This window comes from Phaenicophaeus curvirostris, chromosome 1 (assembly GCF_032191515.1).
Source record: "Phaenicophaeus curvirostris isolate KB17595 chromosome 1, BPBGC_Pcur_1.0, whole genome shotgun sequence".
Lineage (NCBI taxonomy): Eukaryota > Metazoa > Chordata > Aves > Cuculiformes > Cuculidae > Phaenicophaeus > Phaenicophaeus curvirostris.
In genome coordinates, this window is record NC_091392.1 from 49,505,278 (window position 1) to 49,527,448 (window position 22,171).

Below are 22,171 nucleotides of genomic sequence, written 5' to 3' on the forward strand. Positions count from 1 at the left end.
GAAATACCAACACCCCATCCCAAAATGGGATCGATAAAAAATGATACCAGAACACCAGGAAATATCCTTGGAACTGAATAATTCTGAAACTGAGTTAGTCATTTCCTGCTTAGTTTCAGTCCCAACTTATAATCAAGTGTGATATGCAGCATAAAATAGAAGTACAGGGACAAGATAGGGAAGAAGCCCCCCCAGATCCCCGCTGCCTTCCTGCTGCAAAAGAGCTCTTTGCCATCCACTGCTCTTTCATCTCCCCCACTGACCTCAACTGCTACCAATTGTGTTCTGCTTAACCTTTCTTCACATCTTCTCTCTAGTTCATCTCTGTCCAGCCTCTGCCTCTGTCCATTCCTCTCACCTGCAGCTATGCTGCTTAAGTGGCTGATGATTTGAGAAGTTACTATGAAGAGTAGCTTTGCCATGAGAGGGACAGTCCTTGTGTTCCAGCTTGGGATATGGGTAGGTAGCTAAATCTCTGCAAGAAGTTTTTTTCCCACAAGCCTCTCACAACACAGGTTATGAAAGGCGCACACCATCGCAGCAGTCATCAAAGAGGTCAGCAGTGAGGCAGGAGGACATCGGCACTGGCACCAAAGCAGGCACAACCACCTCTCCCAGCCACGAGGTTGAGTCCCTCTCACCAGCGTCTGTGAAGGACTATCTGCTGACTGTGGCTATCTCAGAGAAGAACCCCTCAGGTCTTCACTTCATTATTTTTGGTACTTGGAGGGAATCTGCCAGAGAGGTTCTTTCAGATTGCTCAAAAAGACAGTTTGAGAGCAGTGTGAAGTTTCTGCAATGAAAATCCTCATTAGCACGATACCTAGGCAGGACACTTCCTAGATATCTTTTTTTTTTTTTTTTGTCTACCTCTTCCCAAGTCTCTCAGGTTCCTCTTTTCTTCTAAAGATAGAGGGGAAGCCAGGAAAAGATGCTAAAGTATTAGACATCTTTTGTGAGAATGCAGCCTGCAAGAATCAAACCACAACGAACACAACCACAGCTATTACTTTTCTTATATTGAAGCTGCTTCTCTAGGGATGTTGGACACACGAAATTCTGCTGGTAGCACCAAACACAGAAGTTTCCATGCACAAATCCAATTAATTCCATTCAAAGTATAACACAAGTGAGGAGGAACAAAGCCAGAAAACAGGTACCCATATACTATAAATTCCAGGTAAACACGACAAAACAGTCATAAAGAAACCTGAGATAAACAGATTTTTTTTTTTTTCCTGAAGGTTACTTTCTTTCTAACATCTTTAAGGCTTTAGTTCCTTACAATCAAAAAGGGATGCAACAAAAGTGTAGGAGCCACAAAACAGAATATTTCATAGGTAGAGTATGTAGGTACCGTCTTCCCACATTTCTTTCCAACGTACCTTCCATTTCAGGTAATATTTTGAAAAGTTTTCCGGGGAAAAAATAGCCTAAATAGGTCTGGAAGGAGACACTACTTGTCTATCTCTCATCACTGGCAGTGCCTCTGACAGCATCTCAAAGTCACAGTGGTTAACAATATGACAAGCAAATACAGAATTATCTCAATCTCTAAAATGAGTATAAAGGAAAAGAAGGATAAATTGTTAGGTGTTAGAGTAATATCCTAAAAAAGAACCTCAAACAACAACAACAAAATCAACCAGAAAAAAAACCTCCAAATCCAAGAAACCATATAACAAAACCCCCTGAAAAACCCACAAGAGAAAAAAAAATCCAAATAACTGTCCCCAAAGCTCAAAACTAAACAGCACCTCCTTACAAACATGCAGTGGAAGATACATTTTTAATCTTTTTGGTTTTCTGGGCCTGAAAACCCACAGCATTTAATCAGCTGTCAGTGACTCTTATGGAAGAGAAATGAGTTTGTGGGTGTGAATCAGTTAGAACACCTCCTGTGAGCAACGAAGCTATCCCAGGTGAGGATGCCATATTTCCATTAACTGACAAAATGACACTACTGAAGGTTCCTAAAAATGCTCTTAAACATTCCACCTAACCATGCCAGTGCATGTTCATTTGATGATGTAGTCATAGAACCTTGAGAATGTTACATCACCTCATTAATTTCCACTTGTATTCTGGGAGAGTGCGCATCTAATAGGACAAAATGTTTGCTGTATAATGCACTTGGCATTCTCAGTTACAGCAGGTTGCTAAGACTTTTTAGCAGAGCAGTAAATCAGGGTGCCACGAAGACAACTAGTGTTATTAAGCAGTGAGTTTCAGGAAAGAAGCCAACCAGCTTCTCTGAGAACACCACTTCAAGCTAAGAAAACATCCTAATTCAGAAAACACGGGCAATCCTGAGAAAGGTACCAAATATAGGAAATGTTTTGTTTGAAACACCTTTAAAGGCAGCAAACCCTAGTAGCACTTCCAGAAAGTTTTAAAGCTACAAACCACTGATCAAAGAAAAGGATTCAGGTTTGTCAAATGTTTACATCTAAATAAGAGCAAATCAGAACACAATTAATCAGGGCATTGAGAGCATGGTCAATGAAAAGCCAGACACCGCAGACTCTGGTTCAAATACACTTGCTGTGTTTTCCTGCTAATTGTAAGCATGGTGGGCCAGCCTTGAGTAGAAGTTGGTTTCAATTCTTTGTCACCATCTAAAGTTTAGACAGTGAAAAACTGGACAGATGGAAAGTGACTTTTGTGAACTCCATTAAAAATTCACCATAGACATCATACCTGATGCTTTAAGGCAGTCGCTGATGTATAACTGACCTTGTAGTTAATAGAAATTATATACCTAGCAGGTTTTACATAATTACCAGAGTACATACTTGTATTTTCAGGCAAATTCTGACCTTTAGAATTTATCACATATTACCCTGTTAAGGATCTGTCTTCAGATTAAGAAAGAAATATAATGCTTTACTAGCAAAGCTATGGAAATAATGTTCTTATAACAACACCTCATTTTACTGATAAGAACAAAATAAAGAACACTTAATTTGCAGCAGATTTGACCTACACAGCCTCCGCTGCTAGGAAGACCCACTAAAGATACATCCACTCATCATCAATTTTTCCCTTTCATAGCATAATGTGAAATAATATTCCCAAAAGCATCACAAAAAAATTAAACATTGAAAAAAGAAATATCTCAATACCTCATTTCACAATCACTTTCACATTTATTAAATTGAGTTACAATTTTATATGTTGGCACAACTCTCCTAAGTGAACAAGTCTAAACAGAGCAGGTTATTCTTTAAATAAAAACAATAAAAATGCCTCTTTGTATTTTTCAGTTATTTGAGGAGACATGTTAACAAGTAGATCCCAGTAAAATGAGCTGAAGTTGCCCTCCTCAGAATCACCAGTTCCAAGAGCACTAATTAACAAAATCCTCCTAGGAAGAGAAATTCCAGCAGGAATGGGGAGTAAGGAAATTGTAATAAACTAGAATTCTTGCTTAGAATAAGCATCAACAGCATTTGCCTTTCTCTGTAAACCAATACCTACATAGTTTTGCAGGCCCCAGAGAACCCCCTGAAATCCCTTTTTTGAGGATTTAGAGCCGAAACTGCAATTCTAGTTACAAGTGAGGACAGGACACAAGCAACCACAAGACAATGGTGCACAAGCTATCAGAACATTAAAGTGCTACACCCAGAATAAACCAGTCAGTCACAGCAGGACTGAAGTCCCTTATTTTGGTATTCATTTCAGCACTGCCCTAAATTTCTATGAAACACAAACTCTGTCTCTGAGAGAGGTACTGTTAACCACAGACTATAAATTCCAAACTAAGCAGACAAGCACAAAATAAAGAATACATTTTAACAGTACAGGCTTAAGAAATGCAGTTAATTTTGGTGACAGGTATATTGAAACCAAAGGCTATTTATCTCTCTACATACATAATTAATAATACATTTTTTATTTCTTGACACAAAGAATTTTACAGAATTAAAAAGATGCATTACATTTGAAAAGTTGAATATTTGAAGTAGCAAGGAATATTTTAATTCACTGTTTAATTTTTGTTGTAAAATAGGTGTGGGGGTTTAACACTTTTCTATTTTATGCTTTCAGAGTAGACAGGAAACACTACGTATCAGTTTGACAAAGGATATCATTAAAAAAATCACCACAACAGAAAGAATAGAAAGCAGATATACAAATATAAAATATTTGAGTTGAAAACCACTTGGGAAAAAATGGGAAAGGAAGAAGAGCATTAGAAAATGTATGTGTGCTTCATAAAACCTTTGTGATTCAATGCTCAGCTTTGGATGCCTGATGAAAAAATGAGGTCAGTCAAGATGATCCACATAGTAGTTCAAAGGCTAATTGGTGAGAACATCTCTGCACTTCCAATACTGCAGACATCCCCAAAATTGGAAAAGGATGACCTGCTCTCTTTCAGGCTAATTACCAGCATAAGAAACAAGAAATGAGACAAAGAATGTTATAAGAATAAACATATTATTTTTATAGGAGGAAAACTCTGAAGAAAAGCTACTATTGCTATTTATACAGTCAATATAAAGGTTTTTCACAATGTATCATGAAGCTAAATTTTCTCTTGCACATACTCGTTCATGCATTTTAGTATTCCAATTCTGTCTTACTTGGAAATAGGCAACTTTATTGTAATATCAAGCAAATGACACATTTTGTATGAGGAACAGCCTTTATTATTTACAATGAAAAGTAATTAACAGCATTTATGTTAAAAAAAGTGGTTAACATAGCTCAACAGACACTCTAAGGTATTTGCCATGTACTATTCTGAAAGCATCTAAAATTTTTGGCTCCTGAAATCAGTTTAAGACACTAACCATGAAGTAATGCAAATTACATACTTATTAAGCACACTCCTTGTTTCAGAGATGTCTCTTACTCATTTTTGTTGTCCTCCACCCTAAATTCCCCAGGTATTCCTTAAGATATTAACAAAATCATCATCATTCACAATTCCAGTACTTAATCCTTCATAGTAATCTTCAAACTCAGAATAGGACACTTCATTGGGGTTGCTGCAGGACTCTTTTAATGCTTCTAGAAATGATGATTTTATTTCTTCCTCTGTAGCTTTGCCTATGAAAGTATATTTCACCATTAAATACACTTTAAAGATCAGTGGATATATAGTATTTTATGTATTTCAGGCAAGAAACTTCCACATTTTAGCTTGCAAATATTTCTTTCTTGAACAAATTCAATATTCTAATTTCAGAATGAAGTCATTGGCTCACTTAATACCAGCTGCAGAAATCATCCAACTTTAATAGCACACGATAGTAGTAAATATCAACACGAGTATGAAGCCACAGTCAGTTTTTATGAACTATGAGATCAGGAAGATTTTTTTTCTTCAAATAACTGCAAAAACTGAATAATGCAATTGTAAACTAAAATTTGGTAATTCAGAATTTATATTTAATAAAGCATATGTTTTATGTAACACATGTTCAAAGCTCTAGGAAAACCTTAAGATGCAAATTTGCATTTGAATACTGTTCTGCAATTCACTTATGTTTTAGTGACTTAATAAAGATTATACTCAGGATTATTTCATAGAATTGAGGAAAGAAAAAGGGAAACTATAGCATTATAGCACCAGAACAAACTGTAAGTGCAACTTCCTATACCACCATGCGTCTTCATGTGTTACCATTAAAACCACTCGCAATACGAAAACCATCTTCTCTCTACAGGTAAAACAGACAGCACCAGGACACTAGGGAGACTTCACAATGACTATTTTGGTACATGGAGATATTATTTTAGAAACTGACATAAAAATACTTACATTCCTATTTTTTCATCGGCATATTTTGAACATTTTTTAGAATACTGAAAAAAATAAAGAAGATACCAAGGCTTTCTCTGTTCCTATCAGAAGGAACTTCAAGTGCAGAGTACATTCAGTGCCAGTTGGAAACCTTGCATATTTTGATGGAAAACAGGGAAAACAGTAATATGAAAATGCAAGCATCCTCCTAAGTGAAAATTACTAGTATCATGAGTGTCACTGATAACTTGCATAACAAAGCTGAGAACTAACTACTTAAATGTAGTCCTGTGCAGGTAGGGAAAGGATCTACTCTGCATATATGCAGTATTTACAGCTTGATGAAAGCAAGTATTAAAACTGTATATTTGAACTCCATTATTCTTTATAGTCATCTTACAGATGATAGACACATTATAGGTCATCAGAAGAAAAAAAGTTCCCCTTAACAGCTTAAGTCTAAGCCAATATGCAGTTTGTATTAGCAAACAGTTTCTGAACCTGGTATCTCTGCTAACAAGATAAGTTCAGTAGTTACAGATTTTTTTTTTGCCCACATGAATTACCTTCCAATACCAGAGGATGTTTCTTTGCACAGTAACTTTTTATGACATCTACCACAGGCACGTTCCCAGTTTTGTTGAAATCTAGTTTCATATAAGCCTATAAAAGTGACAAAAAATAATATAAGCTTATAAGGAAGGAAAAAATAAAAGCGGAAAGACGTAAAGATCAAATATAATAAACTACCTAGCACATATTTTTAGATCTTATACAATGGACTATGAAAACTTGCCTATTATATTTAAGGCACCAGATACCGAAAAATTATTCTCGATTATGGAATTTAATGATTATTTAATCTCAGCAGTTTTCATATCCCCCCATCAACTCAAAAAAAAAAAAAAGTCTTCTCTCCAGAATTTCTAGCTCATCCTTAGAATTAGAAGTTAAGCTGCTTCCCTTCTGCCTCCTCCAATTACTAATATTCCTATGTCATTCTGACAGGCTTCAGCAGAGCCTCTTCAGGACTGCTAAGAGCAAGTTTCATTTTTATTTCAGTTTACTTAAATATACAGGCTTAACACATGTTGAGGAGAGTCAGATCCTCCATGATTAAAAGCATGAAAGTATGCATCATTTTTCTCAATCTTGATATCCAACCTCTACTCTACTGGCTGATTTGTAATCAGTGTTTCAGACTGCAAACAGCTCCACATTATATTATAGATGTATAACAAATGGCATTTCAAGTGCAAGAAATCTCACAAATATAATTGCTCTGATTGTAGGTCTCAAAGGAGGCAAGTATTATTCCCTTATTTTGAACACTGAGGTAAAGAAATCTATAAACAGATAAAGTGATCTGCCAAAATAAGGAAGGAGACTTCTGGAAGACTGAGTTTCAGGATGTCAGGTGCTTGATACACTGAACTGAAGTGTAAGAATAGCACACATATGCATAAACTCAAAATAATAAAGGAATTAATTCTAGAGTTCAAAAATAAGTAATTCAGTGGAACAGCATGCAGTCTTCTAATTTATGTCTATTTTAATAAACTGATCTCAGAGTTTAAAAAGTCAATTACCAGATGCACAATTCAAGAAAAACAAAAAAAAAACCCAGCACACAATGAATAAACAACTTCAAGGTTAGACTGCAAAATATCTGTAACTAGAATATCTGCAACAAAACTTACTTTTCTTACAAATGTTTTCCGATATTCATTCATTTCTCCAAATATGGCACTAGTAAATTCTCCATAGTCAACCTTATCACTCTCGCTGTCATCAAGAATAAGCCATAAGGTTTCAAAGTCCTGCAATTTAAAAATACTTTGGCAAAGTTCTTCACTACATCCTAGAATGAAACAATTGCTATAATAGGAAATTACAGTATTCTCAGGAAAAAAAAAAAAAAAACAAACTTCCAAATCAAAACTGACTCAAAGTTCATAAAAATAATGCAAGTCATCATTGGTAACTGATGACCATAATTCACATTATTTGCAGTTTTGATAGCTGTAGGTGATTTTTAAAACATAATATATAAAACCAAGAAAAAAAGATAAGTAAAAAGCAACTTGTAAATTATTTTCAAAAGGCCAAAAAAAGAAAAAAGATGGACTGCTATCCTACTTGCTTCTTTATGATGTAAAGAAATTGTACATTATTTATTATTGTTGTTGCTGTTGTTGTTTCATTGTTATTATTATTACTAAGAATTTCACATGGGAATGAATGCAGCAATACTAATATACCACAAGGGAAAAAACAGACTTGCAGAAAAACAGCTATTAAAGTATAGATTTAAGCAAAGAAAGGAAATGATTTCATAAATTAGCTACATAATACCCATGATTAGAGTTTCAGCTAGGCTTACTCTTTCAGGTATTTCCAGGTGGAATACTTTTAGAGCTTCTTTGAAGTCTGCCTGAGATAGAAGACCATTTCTGTTCTTGTCTACTTGTCGGAAATACTTTCCTAAGCCTGTTATAAGCCGAACTCCTCTTTTACTTAGTGTCTCTCTGAGTATACCTGTTTATTTAGAGAAATAAAGGACATCATAGTATTTACCTGGTGTGGCCACATGATATGGAGCTGACATTAAAGTAAAGAAAACAATTACTTAATATACTGATGGCTAAAATGACACATCCAGGCATCCAGGCTCCCTTACCTTTGATGAGAGAATGTCAGTTCAAAATTCAACTACCAATTTCTTAACATTTGAGTAGGAATCACATAAAGCAACAGCAAAATCTAACAAAACATTTAGAAGACATCACAAAAGGAGAGGAAGAACAGATATTACTGCTAACTTCTGCTTGAACTGATTACATACCATTATTCAACATACAAAGTGATTTAGAAACACTACTTTGATAACACAAACATTCCATTATGGGACACGCAGTTGCTCCTTCATTGTACAAACATGTAAAATACACGTAGAAACATGAAAAAAAATAAGTAATTCTGCAAAATTGTTCCAAATTATATACAGAGAACTATTTTTATGGTAAAAATGACAGCCTTATCAAAATTTTTCAGGTAGCACATTTATTTTAGGGATGTCCAAGTTTCTCAGCAGTTTCTTACCTTCTGTTAACAGAAGTCATCTGCTTGTATCATATTATATATTCAAATTACTTGTATCCACATTTATAAAGCAAAACAAAGGGGAGAATGAAAGAAGAAAGTCTTTTTCCGCTGACATTCAAACTCAGACATATGTTAAAAAATATCAAGCACATACATGTACCCTTCCAAGCCACACCAGCAAACCTTAGATGTAGCCAGATAACTGAGAAAATTAATTTGTGTCTATTATGCAAGGGGGAAAAAAATGGAATAACTGGAAGATTTTTAAATATTCTTAATTATTATTCCAACAATTTTTCTAAACATAGATGACTAAGTAGATTTTGGTGACAAAAGAGTGCTTACTTAAAGCAGATTTAGCTAATCACTGTAAATAGTGGAGATTTGCAAGCTGGAAGCCATTCAGTTCAACAGTTTTAGTTGGTCACAGGTTACAAAGATAATACATAGCATTGCAAAAACATTTTTCCCTCATTTTAAACACAATGATATGCCTTTGTCCTAAATTTACACATTCCGGAACACACTACTCAGTTACACTCACATGTGTCAATAAGCATAATATCAAACCCCACCTTATCCATGTATAGAACCCAAGAGAAGTATCCAGCACAACATTAACTGAAGAAATGAGACTGTCCATTTTGCCAATAACTTTTCAAATTTAATGCCAGTTCAACATAGGATGTGTTATGTTTCAGCATTTTTTCAGAGATTACATCAAACCAGACATTAGTATTTTATTGGTTACATTCACAATTATTCTGTACCATCTTCATGATTTTTAGTCAGATTATTTATTTAAAGAAAGAGAAAGGAGAAAATGTTCTTGTGATTTATTTATATTGGTTTCAGATTCTAACATTTTTCTGATAAATCTCTAATTTTTGTTTCATTTCATTTATAGAAAGAAAACCTTTATGACATCACTATTGTTGTTTGTGTTGAGCTATAGAGATACAGAAATTAAATTAAATAGATTCTAGTAGAAACAAACCTTGAATCTTCTTGAAAACTTTGTTGTCATCAATCTCTTGCTTGGAACACTCCTGCTTTAATTCCATGGAAGGTGCTCTAAAGTAATAAAAAATATGTTGATAGATGAAATTACATATAATATTACTGAATGCAAAACAGCTGTAGTAAAAAAACTATTGAACTTTATAATTAATTCTTATACTACCCTGATAAGCATAGTATCCAATTTTTTCAGTTTGAGATGGCACATACAAAAGTCCTTGCCAAACAGGAATTGCTTTCTGACAATTTTGCATTAGCAGCTCCTCTAATAATTCATTGATCATGAATAATTCCTGCTGTGCATAAAATCTCCAGAAATTTATTTTAGGCCAGTCCTAATCTTCAGTTCAGGCCAATGAAAGAGTTTGTTAAAGCAATTATATTTAGCTACCAATAGGAAAATGACATAAAGTAGCTACAAATCTCCCTTTAGAAGAGAAATAGCAAAGCTGTAGACCAAAAGATAGATCAGCACTTCTTAGGTGTGATCTAGGAATTACAATTAAATTTTGTGTTTTGGCTGGCAAGTTCCCTTCTAAGAAAGGGTTTCCAAAAGTCCCCATCAGAAATTATCATAAAGATTGATTAAAAAACACTATGGAAGAACCCATTGGAATTAAAAAGGAAAAGCCCTATAATTATTTTAATCAGTATAGGAAAGCAAATGGAAAAAGCACTACTGTCAGTTTTGAGCTGCTCGTTCATGAGCACTTTGCCATGAAGAAGTACTTCTTTTGCTTTCTGAGGCCAACTACTTACCTCTCTTCTGTCTATAATGAATTCTCATCTCCACTTTGGGTACCTCCTGTTATGAAGTCCCTGAAAGCTTGTATTTATCTAATGACCTAAACCAGAAAGTCAAGAATTGCCTACAGAGGACAGCATACTCTCTCTAAAACACATGTAAAACAAAAGATTCATGGCTTGTGACAGCAGAGCATAGCTGCTCCTGAGAACCTGCTCTAGACCTTTTGGACTTTACCTGAGCAGAATTCTCTACAAACACAGTAACAGAAGTAAGAGGGCTCAGTTCAAGAGTTTTGCACCAGAGAATACTGGGTTCAATAACACTCTCATTCAGAAGAAAAAGACTGACTTCACAATCTGAAATTTAGACACTAATGGAAAGAACACAGAGAGTATAAAAAAGAAACAATCTGTTCCACCACAGGTAGCAGAAACTCCAAAATTATAACCCAGTGAGCAGGTCGTCTTTCTGGAGACTTCAGAGATAACACTGGATAAACTCCAAATTTCACAGGTATAAGATTAGCAACAAATGAAAGAAAAAGCTGTTTACCAGAATGATAGGCCTCTGAGATGTAAAATGTCTTACATAAGCTATCTGAAATTAAACTATACTGTGTTCTATTTTACAGAAACCTTGCAGAGAGGGAACAATTAGCACTAAGCAACATACAACTGTATATTTGTATGTAGTGTTAGCTCACTACAGCTCCTTTGCAAAGCTTTCAGTGTAAAGCGACCTTGAAGTGAACATTACTGAAACTGAGAACAAGTTTCACGTGTCTAAACACTTGCAGAAAGAAAAATAATAGTCAGTTAAATTGCACTAACAAAAGCAGTCTTCAGATACTCACTGTATTTAATTGAGATTCTGTTATTGCTGTTCCTAGTCAAGAAGCTATTAAAGCATCTGATATATAAGGAGAGGCTGTAAGAGCTGGAACTGCTTAGCCTGGAGAAGAGAAGGCTCAAGGGGTCTTATCAGTGTGTATAAATACCTGACAGGAGGGAGTAGAGAAGATTGAGACAGGCTCTGCTTGGTGGAGCCCAGTGACAGGACAAGAGGCAATGAGCACAAACAGGAGATTCCTTTGGGCATCAGGAAACACTTTTGTACTGTGAAGGTGATCAGACACTGGAATAGGATGCCCAGGGAGGTTGCAGAGTCTCTGTGCTTGGACGTGTTAAAAACCCAACTGGATGCAACTCTTAGCATCCTACTGTAGTAAACCCTACTCTGAGCAGGGAGGCTGGACTAGAGACCCTCTTGATGTCTTTTTCTATGATTCCATGATTTTATGAATATTTCTACCTTGACACATCCGCTATTGGCTAACACTTCTCACCAAATTTTGAGTAATTAAACTCTGACATTTCCAGTGCTGTTAAGTAACTTCTGTGTTCAGGAAACACAACAGGGTGATAAATTTTATACCAAGATTTTATTTTATTTCGTATTACATTTTTTTTTTTTGTTTTAGGAACCAGTATACTTACAATAAAAGCCACAAATCCCAGACAAAGATTCTTCACTCCCTAGACAGTTTACTTCTGTACAGATAGTGAGATGACAATATTATCTTCAAAAATAATGCATACGCAAAATTAACCATCCACCTATTTCCATTTTCCAGATTAAGGAACAACACAATTTAATAAAACCTATTTTGAAAGAATAAGTATAGAAACCCTGCCCCGGTGCCTGAAGTCTTCAATAAGTGGCAATATCTGGAAGGATTAAGGGATTGAGAGAGGAAGGAAAAAGACAATGAAAATGAAAACGACAAAACAGAAAGAGAAACCTCTAATACTTCTCCTGCCTTTGTTCAAACACTTGCATTATGATGACTGATAAAACTTTTTGACATGTTTCACAAAATATTCAATAATTATCATTGGTGACCAAAAATCATTTTTCCTCCAAAAGTAGTATTTTAGTTCATCTCATAAGAAAGTTTCAGAATATGGTTTGTATATAAAACCACCTGATTTCAAACAAAGCAAAAAAGACAGTTTCATGGTTTAATTAATTCTTCTTTTAAAATTACTCCTTTTCAATCTAGAAAGTTACTAAATTACAGAACATCCACTAACATCTGATACTAATTTCTCCTAAATACAGATAGTAGGTTTTTTTAGTAGTATAAGTAATGAGGTGTTAGCAGTTCTTACTAAAAAAAAAATCTTCTTTTGCTTAAGGAAGGAAAGGTTATTTGAAAAACAGTTAGCTACACTTACTTTAGAAAATCCATATCCGCTTCATCAATACTTATCACACGAAGGGTAAGAACAGGGTTCTGCTTAACACTTTCTGGAAGATTATGATCAACACTTCGGAAAGTTAGGTTAGCTCCCTGTTGGTAAAGCATTACAAGATGTAAAAATAGATCAGGTATATTGTAAAATACATACTGTAAGACTTTCAAGAAGTACAATTGTTAAGAGTCTTGGTATGAAATGATGAAAAGGTGTAAATACAGTCAGCTAACCTTCTTAACAGAGCCTTTCTAGTACCAAAAAAAAACAGCTGCAGGTTCCAAGGTGACACGTTATCCTCTACATAGAGATTTGCCTAGTAAGTAGGCCCACTGTTGCCTTATCTACAGCTGAGAAACATGAGACTACAGATTGCTGTTCCTTCAATCAGGCTCTACTTTTCAATTTTGCTTCTCCCTTCATCCTTATGGGATCCAAAACTCACTGGACCACAGAAGAGGTGGGTAATTTCTAAAACATGGGACAGCAAAATTATGCAGACTCCTGAAAATCTTTAAATAAAAAATATTACTGAAGGGAAAGACTTCTAGATCTAGTCTGGATCACAATTTTCAACTCAAATGTCTAAATATTTCTTTCAAATCACCAACAAAATTGTTTTACATTTAACCAAACACTTACAATATAGAAGTCATTAAGATCATAAGCTTTTCCCTTCTTTTTTCCACGCTGATGTTGATAAACTCCTTTCTGAATGAAAGGTAAGGCATTTGTTCTGTGAAATAATTGAAAACTGATATTAAAACATTTGCATTTGTTTACATTTCTTAGATACAGTGGAAGACATTTTCTAAAACCTTTATACAAAGTAAACTTTCCTACCTATTTTTTCCAAACCGTCGAAATTCGTACACAGTAAGGGATCTGTCACATACAAAAAAAATTCCAATCAACTCTCTACAAGCATCACGACCATTTCTAGAAGGAAAACAGAAAAGCACCATTTCAGTTTTGCATCTATATAAATAAAATTCAATGTAAAGATAAATAACATTTCTATTTTGGAATATGCATTTTATTTCCGTTGCATATTGTACAATCTATTTCTTTGAAAGAAGTATCTGACTACTTTCTGTAAACCATCATCAAATTCAGCTTCTGGATTTGGGCACATATTTTAGTGCAATATTCCATTCTCCATAACACTAAAACACCTTTCAAAGCTTCATGTTTTAATCTACCAATTTAATTTTTTCTCATTAACTCAAGGATAATTTAGACCATTCCTTATTGTATATGAAGGTATGTGGTTGAATCCTCAGCTATGTCTAACAAATATACAGCTTGCAGCTTCAGAAAAGCACCACTTCTAGAGCTGAAGCATATGACAGTGCTAGTCAATTCAGAACAGTTTCAAAGATCCCCTAAATCTGGGAGCTTAATACATAAAGACCTATAAACAAGACACAGTTTGAGGCCACAGTGGTTGCTACATGCTAAGACAAGGCTAAAATAATTTTTAACCAACTGAGATGCAACAGCTAAGAACACTATTTTACACAGACAGTGCAAACTGTCCCGCAGAGAGCTATGCATAGGATGGTAACGTAATATTACTTAGGCATCTTATCACTGAATAGTGGGAATGTAAAGCCACTGCCCATCAGCCACGTCAAAGTTTGTGTTATACATATTACACCCACATAGCATGTACTTTTCTCTAAACATATGGAATAGGAAAGTTTGGTGCAATTAATTATTTCAAGAGGCTAAAGATCATCATTCATAAATCCATAGAATTGAAAACCTTCACAAAATTGGTGATTACCTCGATATAATCCTACTAGCAAAGCACAGTTTGTTAGAGAGCATGTTTTCAGTTAATCCTGATTTGGTCCTTACTCTGAAAACAATGCAGCATGTTAATGATACCTATATGTTCATAGAGAAATGTTACATAAAAATCAACTGTTTCAGAACAGCAAAAAAATGTGAAACAGGGTATCCTTGGCAACTGGCTGAGGAGATGATCCCTTGTAGTTGAATCAGAAAGCAACTCAGAGTTGTAATATGGAAGACGCTCTGTAATTATATAACATGAGAGTACATTTACAGAAGGCACAGATTTGAATGAGATATTTTGATTACATACACTTATGTCAAGAATTAGACCTCTACCGCTCAGCATACATTCACCAATCAATGCATTTTCTTGCAAAAATACCCAGGTTGAGGCTTCTTTACCCACCTAGATATTTTATACTGGTCATATTACTAGTTCCAGAAACAGAGATGTGTCCATGTGATGGATGCAAGAGAATGAAACTGGTTTTGTTGTCTTTCTGTTTGGTTTTTTTTAAGAACACAAAGATGATATTTGTTGAGAAAGATTTTAGAGCAGGAAGATAAAATGCACAAAGCAGAGATGTTTGCCAACATGTTGAGAAAGATTAACAGAACAAGACTCAGACCTGCAGATTCCTTTAATATTACGGAGCACAATGTTTTCTTAGTTTTACTTAAGACCTTGAAGTTACTATTTCAGTGCTCACAGGTCAGGAATGACTCTTAAATGCCAATATTTTTAATTATTGCATTAAAAATCAAAACATGAAAGAAAAGCATGATTACATTGTGAAGATCTACGCTGGCATTTACAGATGCATATTTATGCAATTTTATGCACCTCAGGATAGTAATCTCTCAAAGGATATAACAAGATTGGAAGCATTCAGCAGCTCAGTACAGGCTGGCAAAACTCTGTGATGAACAATATCAATATAAGCTTAAGAATGTTCTCCCAGGTTTTATAAATTCTATGAAACAATCATCCTTATACACAGAGAATACACATAAAAAGGTCCCACTAGGCAATTTTAAGCATGAGGAGACTACAAAAAAGGCCTCACATGAAGCTGGTGGATCCAAGCCAAAAATAATCCATCTGGAAAGGTAAATAGACTTCTCAGAGCCCAAAATAATAAAAAAAATACAGCATATATACATATAATATATATGTTTATACATACAGCATATATACAGCAAAATACTTATATATAAAAAGTGACTGCTAGAGAAAACTTACTGTGTTTCATGCAGCGTTCTTTTTCTGAAACACACTGGTGCTGTCCCAGATCCCAGAAGCCCATGAGCTTCCTTGTAAACATCAGCATGTGTGGATTGCTCTGGATCACTTATAACAGCTCTGAACAAAAACAATAGGAAGAAGTCCTCTGACTATTAGTAAGATTTAATTTCAGGTCTTACGTATTATTACTCAGGAAAGAAAACATCCAAGAATAACACAGGAATAAAATCTTGGAATTATCTGTTAAGCTTGCATAAATTTGTGGGCTTATTTTTTTGTTTGATTTTACAAATTCTGAAGTCTATTACTAAAAATCAAATATACACAGTAATATTCTTGTAGTGCACTCCTATGTAGTAACTTTACATGCATATACATATTATTTTATGTAAATATAAAATAAATGTTAAGATTGTGAAGGGGTTTTTTTCCTCATTTCCGCTATTTCTGTGGAATATTCCAACACTGATTTACTTTATCCATAGCTCCCTTCTAAGCCAATGACAACAGTTACAGTAACATCATTCAACAAAAACATTGGCACTTCCTCTCCCAAAACACTGACAACACAGCCCATCAGATCTCAAAGTCCTGTCAAGCAGACAAGAAACAGATGAACTGGTTTCCAAACATTTTTATATTTTGTCTACCACTTTAACATGTAAACAAAATAAGAGACCATTTAAAAATATATTACATACTTTTCATGTTATTAAGTGATTCATAGTTGGAAGGAAAAAACAATTTTGCATGGCTAATATAAACTTGCTCTCTGATCTGTGCAGATCCATCTTTGCATCCATCAGTTACGCTGATTTAACTGCAAGGTTTGCTCTATTTAAAAAAAAAATTGAAACATCTTTGCATTTCCTTTAACAGTTTTTTTCATGCAAAAGTTTTGAACTCATCCTCCCCGATTAACATCCGACTCTCTTGATACCAATTTGTTTGGCAGTACTGGCACAGATATATTTGGAACATAAACAGGGAGATTTTTTAAGTTAAATGTTCATCCTGATACAGCTGCAGCACCACTGAATATTGTTGTGACATTGTGAATGGAAGACTTCAGACTAGGAGAAGGAATACATGGAAAAATTAAGGCAAAGTAGCTGAAGGAAGTTAAGCACAGAATGAACATCTGTGATCCAAGATGCACAAACCTGTGTTCAATCCAACATTAGTAGGAATGGAACACTTTGATAAAACCATTTTTAAGACAATTTCTGTAATCATCTGCTTTATTTACGTCTTTGTAGAGATAGGATATGGGACAAGCATTTCTTTGAAAACTGGGGATTACTGCACTGAATACTTCCATATTTTTAATCCTGCTACAATGACACTTGGAGTGTAATATTGTGTTTCATTAAAATCTAGTTTCCTTCAGGCAACTTTCTTGATACCTCAGCTTTTAAATAGTGTAAAAGCATTAGTAGACTTTTAAACAATATATGTAATTTAAGCTGCAGTTGGAACAGAAACAAAGAAAAAATAAAATGGTGAAGCGCAACAACCTTCAACCAAAGACCTGATGGGCTATACAGATGAGTATGGAGACTGTAAACTATGCACAGAATGCAATATACTGTATACACATGCACAGATTAATTTTAGCAAGTGCAAGGCACCATGAAACTATATTAAACTAACTTGCACCACTCTATATTGCCATAACCAGTCAACTTGGATAAAGCTCTGAATTATTAAAGCATGTTTAAAAATGAGAACAATCTTATGGGAATAATAGTAAGGAAAAATACTTTTACTATACTAATCTTTACATGTAAGTTACTTTTTTTAACCCCTCAACATATAAACATATGTAGACATATAACATATGTGGATCTTTCTTCACAGAAGCAATGCATTCTCAGAGATAAAGGGATAGCAATGAAGTTAGAGGAGACTTTCTGTACAACCCTGACGAACTTAATTCATCATTGTGCTTTTTTTTCCTACCCGCCCAACACTGGTATAATACTCCTTTACCCCGAGGGATGTTGTATCAATATTAACATAGGAATATTAATAGAGCTAATATTCTTATAAAAGTGAATAAATACTTTAGAATTGTAGCTTGTAACAACAGACATTCATATATATTGCTGAGGTCCAAGAGGGTTATTTCTGAGAACTAGTGCTATTTTAAAGCCCTTAAATCGAGCTCAAGTATAAAATTAAAAATTATTCTCAGAAAACAAATGAACTTACACATAGCACTTTAAACTGTACTTTTTAGTTAAATCAAAATGACTCTTCGTTTAAGGGATTTTTGCAAATAATAACTACTTAAGACTGCATAAGACTTGGGATGAGATGATCAAAACAACTCCTAGGCAAAAAAAAAGCCACACACTCATAGATCTAAATTATTCTTTAGGGAAAGTAGAAATTTCACATTATAAATTCACTTACCTAGATAACTGATCCAGCATCACTTGTTCTATTACAGCCTGTTTCCTCCTCTCAGCAGCAAGATTCTCCTGCAATAAAAAAAACGACTGAGAGAAAATGAAATATATAACACCACGTACTTCAAATAATAAATAACCCTTTAAGATTGCCTTCAGAAGTTACAATCTTACCAATGTCACAATTAATTCTTTTTTCCCATCTTTGTAAATAAAGTTCCATTTCCATAACGAATAGACAAATGAATATTCTCTGCTACATACTCAAATTGTTCATGCATATTATGTGTCAAAAAATATGATAACTCTGGTATTTCTGATGACACACAACATCCTTATCTTTGTATTGTTTCCAATAGATTCTGTAAGTACAATAGAGCTGAAGGAAACTCACAATATTCCAGGTTTCCTGGGTGACATAGATTCCAGGTCAGAGAATGAAACTTTTCCTCCGGCAATATTTAGTCAATAAATTCTTTTAAGACTTAGTCTCAACACATAATTTTTGCATGCCGTAATAATTTTCTGCTGAGACAGGACAAACTGAAAAAACTTTCAGGATAGATCATCCTAAGGAGGAAGGGGACTTACCATGGTCATCTTATTATTTTTATTAGAGCAACACTAAACCGCAATCTCATGCCAATCAATGTAAAGTGCCCAAGCTCTGATCATCATTTGTTTCATAGAAAGAGAAACCAAAGCACAAGAGAATGTCCCTGGACAGCAGGGTGGCCACTGGCAACAAGCAGCTCCCAGTGCCTCTTTTCATTTTATCTTCCAGATTATGAACTTTTCACTGCACTTAAATTTTATTTTTTTCCCACAAAAATATTTTTAATATATGAGAAAACAAAGATTATTGTTACTAAGGGGGTTTGAGCAACCTTCTTGACATCTGTGCAGGTATTCTGAAACTGAAGAATTAAGGTATTTTTCTGACTGATTATGTTTTCCACACAATTCTTGTGTTTAAGCCAAATTTTAGATAGGTCAAGGCTTTCCATGGCTGAAGAAGAACTGAAAGTTGGTTCCTAGATCCCAGGTAACTCTAAGGGATAATCTCTATATCCACAGACATGTTATGGGTATAATTCAAAACCATCAAGTGAATACTGAGCAGCATTAGCCAAAGAAAAACAAACAAACAAACAAACAAACACCCCAAACCCCACAAATAAACAATGGAATGCCAGATAAGCTGGTGTTCATTCTGAACTGATTTTAAGCCTTAAAAGATTTCTGAATTATAGATGACAGGAGGCTTTATAGTTTGCTTTCATATTTCATTTTTACCCCTGCCAGATGCACCTGCAGATGCTTTATTCCAAGTTACTTAATCTTTTCCCATTAACTGTTGCAACAGATATATTAAAAGGTATTATGCAAAGGAGGACACAGTAATAATACAGAACAGTGTTTGTTAAAACACAACAAATTCCATGAAGCCCAGCTTATAGAGCGAAATCAGCTACCATGCTGAGAAAAAAATATGATCTAAAAAAAAGAAATCGTATTACTTGAATTTCAGTTGAATACTATGTCATTAAATATACTCTTCTATGAAACATCTTCCATTCAGCTCTTAGACAAAAGTTCTACTGATTTACAAAATTGCTGAGGCAAACATTGGAGTTGCAGCAGCTCCAGCTGGCTTAGCAGTAGTAACACTGGCTCACAAAATACGAATATTCACACAAACCAACCTTCTTCCAAAAAAACTCTTTATTATATATAGCATCTATTAGCTATATAGCTATTACACATGTGCTTTAATCTGTCTTGAATAAGGGAATTTGCATCCCAAACTACAGAAAAATTAAGAAAAATTCTACTTTAACATTAGAGATTTTGGTAATGATTACAGTCCAAGGAAGTTTGGACACTGTGTATTCTTAAGGAAGTTTTTAAAGCACCTTAACATCAAATATCTACAATTGAGGCAATGCATTCTCAATTGAATTAATATTTATGCAGTTGCTACTTCCATTTTTTTTGAATATTTACCAGCTTTCAACCATACAGACACCAAAATAAAACACCAATTCTCAAAAACACTCTGTTTCTACAAGCTTTGTGAAAAATCAGCAGCATATCAGAGAAGGAAGACTGTTAATAACTCTCTGAAGAAGACAAAAGCTTACCCTGTCTCTGTTCTGCTCAAGAACAACCAAGAGAAAGCAGTGAATATGCCATCATTCCTATAGCTCAAAGTTCACCATTGCAGAGATGCTGCTTCTTGACCAGGAAAGGAGTTCAATACAGTCTGGAGAGGGAACAGCCCAAGCCTACTGTTGAACAGGGTCTAACAGACTTGCAATTTAGCCCAGGGGTATTACAGAAATATCTCCTACATGAAGGATATGAAGAAAACTTATAAAGGAGACTGTGCTCACAGAAGTCAAGATGGAGGGAACATGTAAAACAAAGCAAAGGAGCAGTCTTTTCTGTAGGGCTGGATAGAATCCACTGAAGGGTACTGATGGAGCTGGTGGAAGTGCTCACCAAGCCACTTTCAATCATTTATCAGCATTCTTAGCTGAACAGGGAGGTCCTAGTTGAATGGAGGTTAACAAACATGATGTCCATCTACAAGAAGGGGCGGAAGGAGGACCCAAGGAATTACTGTCCTTTGAGTCTGACTTTGGTGCCAAGGAGGGTATGGAACAGATCATCTCAAGTACCATCACATGGCACGTACAGGACAACCAGGCGATCAGGCCCTGTCAGCATGGGTTTATGAAAGGTCCTGATTGACTAGCCTGATCTCCTTCTGCAACAAAGTGCTTAGTGGATGAGGGAAGGGCTGCGTATATTGTCTACTTAGACTTTAGTAAAGACTTTGACACCAGTTTTCAAAACTATTTTCCCTGAGAAACCAGCTGCTCATGGCTTGGATGGGTGTAGTCTTCATTAGGTAAAACTGGCTACAAGCTTCCTAGATTTTACTTCCTACTCAAGATTATATGCTGAAACTACACATGGTTTTATTTCTTTACAATAATAACATGGGAGAAATTATTTACATATGTACACACAAACCTCTCCAAACACTGTAATGACATACCAACATATATTTGTTATTTGAAAACACTGTAATGACATACCAACATATATTTGTTATTTGAAAACACTGTAATGACATACCAACATATATTTGTTATTTGAAAACACTGTAATGACATACCAACATATATTTGTTATTTAAAAACAAAATTACTTCTTTGCCAGCTACCTTTATTGAAGCTTCTGGACACCAGAGCTGGTCTTTTTTCTTTTCTGCAGTTCTCTGAGAATATTGCTTATGTTCTTCCTTCATACCTGCTTCATACTGATGATACTTCAGTTTATATTTGTCTGTAGGAGATGGTAGATTTTCTGGTATTGCCTTCTCCACCACAACAGAATGCTAAAGCAAAGAATAATCAATATAAAATGTTGAAAGAGAACAGAATTATTGTAATTCCCATGCAGTAGAACTTCTGAAACTTCCTGACACAGTTTCACTCCAGAAAAAATGCAAATATGAACAAATATTCAGGTTTAATTTTTATTGAATTCTTCCTATTCTGCCACTTTTAATCTAAGCACCACAGTCAATGTTATTACACCACTTTTAAAGAGACGAGCCAAGATTCAGTGATTCTGTCCTATAAGATAATATTATGCATGACTAAACTGGGAATTCTGACGTTTGATTTTAGATGGCAGAAAACAGCTTGATGGATGTTTTTCAACCAGAATTTGTATTATTCCTTGATGGCAGATGAGTATTAGTACTTCCTTCCCTAGAACAACATCAGCTAAAAACATTAAGTACCT

General features: G+C 34.8%; 1 protein-coding gene across 1 annotated transcript; it reads right to left on the reverse strand.

Moving 5' to 3' along the window:
• Positions 1-4,214: 4,214 nt before the first annotated feature.
• Positions 4,215-18,745, reverse strand: LOC138721054 (calcyphosin-2-like). Its single transcript, XM_069857669.1, has 11 exons — positions 18,354-18,745; positions 15,933-16,052; positions 14,676-14,750; positions 13,730-13,825; positions 13,529-13,622; positions 12,869-12,984; positions 9,861-9,937; positions 8,142-8,296; positions 7,459-7,578; positions 6,325-6,421; positions 4,215-5,061 (listed from the first exon to the last, which is right to left on the reverse strand). The coding sequence occupies exons 1-11, from the start codon at positions 18,371-18,373 to the stop codon at positions 4,886-4,888; spliced, it is 1,146 nt and encodes a 381-aa protein (XP_069713770.1). The 5' UTR covers positions 18,374-18,745; the 3' UTR covers positions 4,215-4,885.
• Between the last annotated feature and the right edge of the window lie 3,426 nt (positions 18,746-22,171).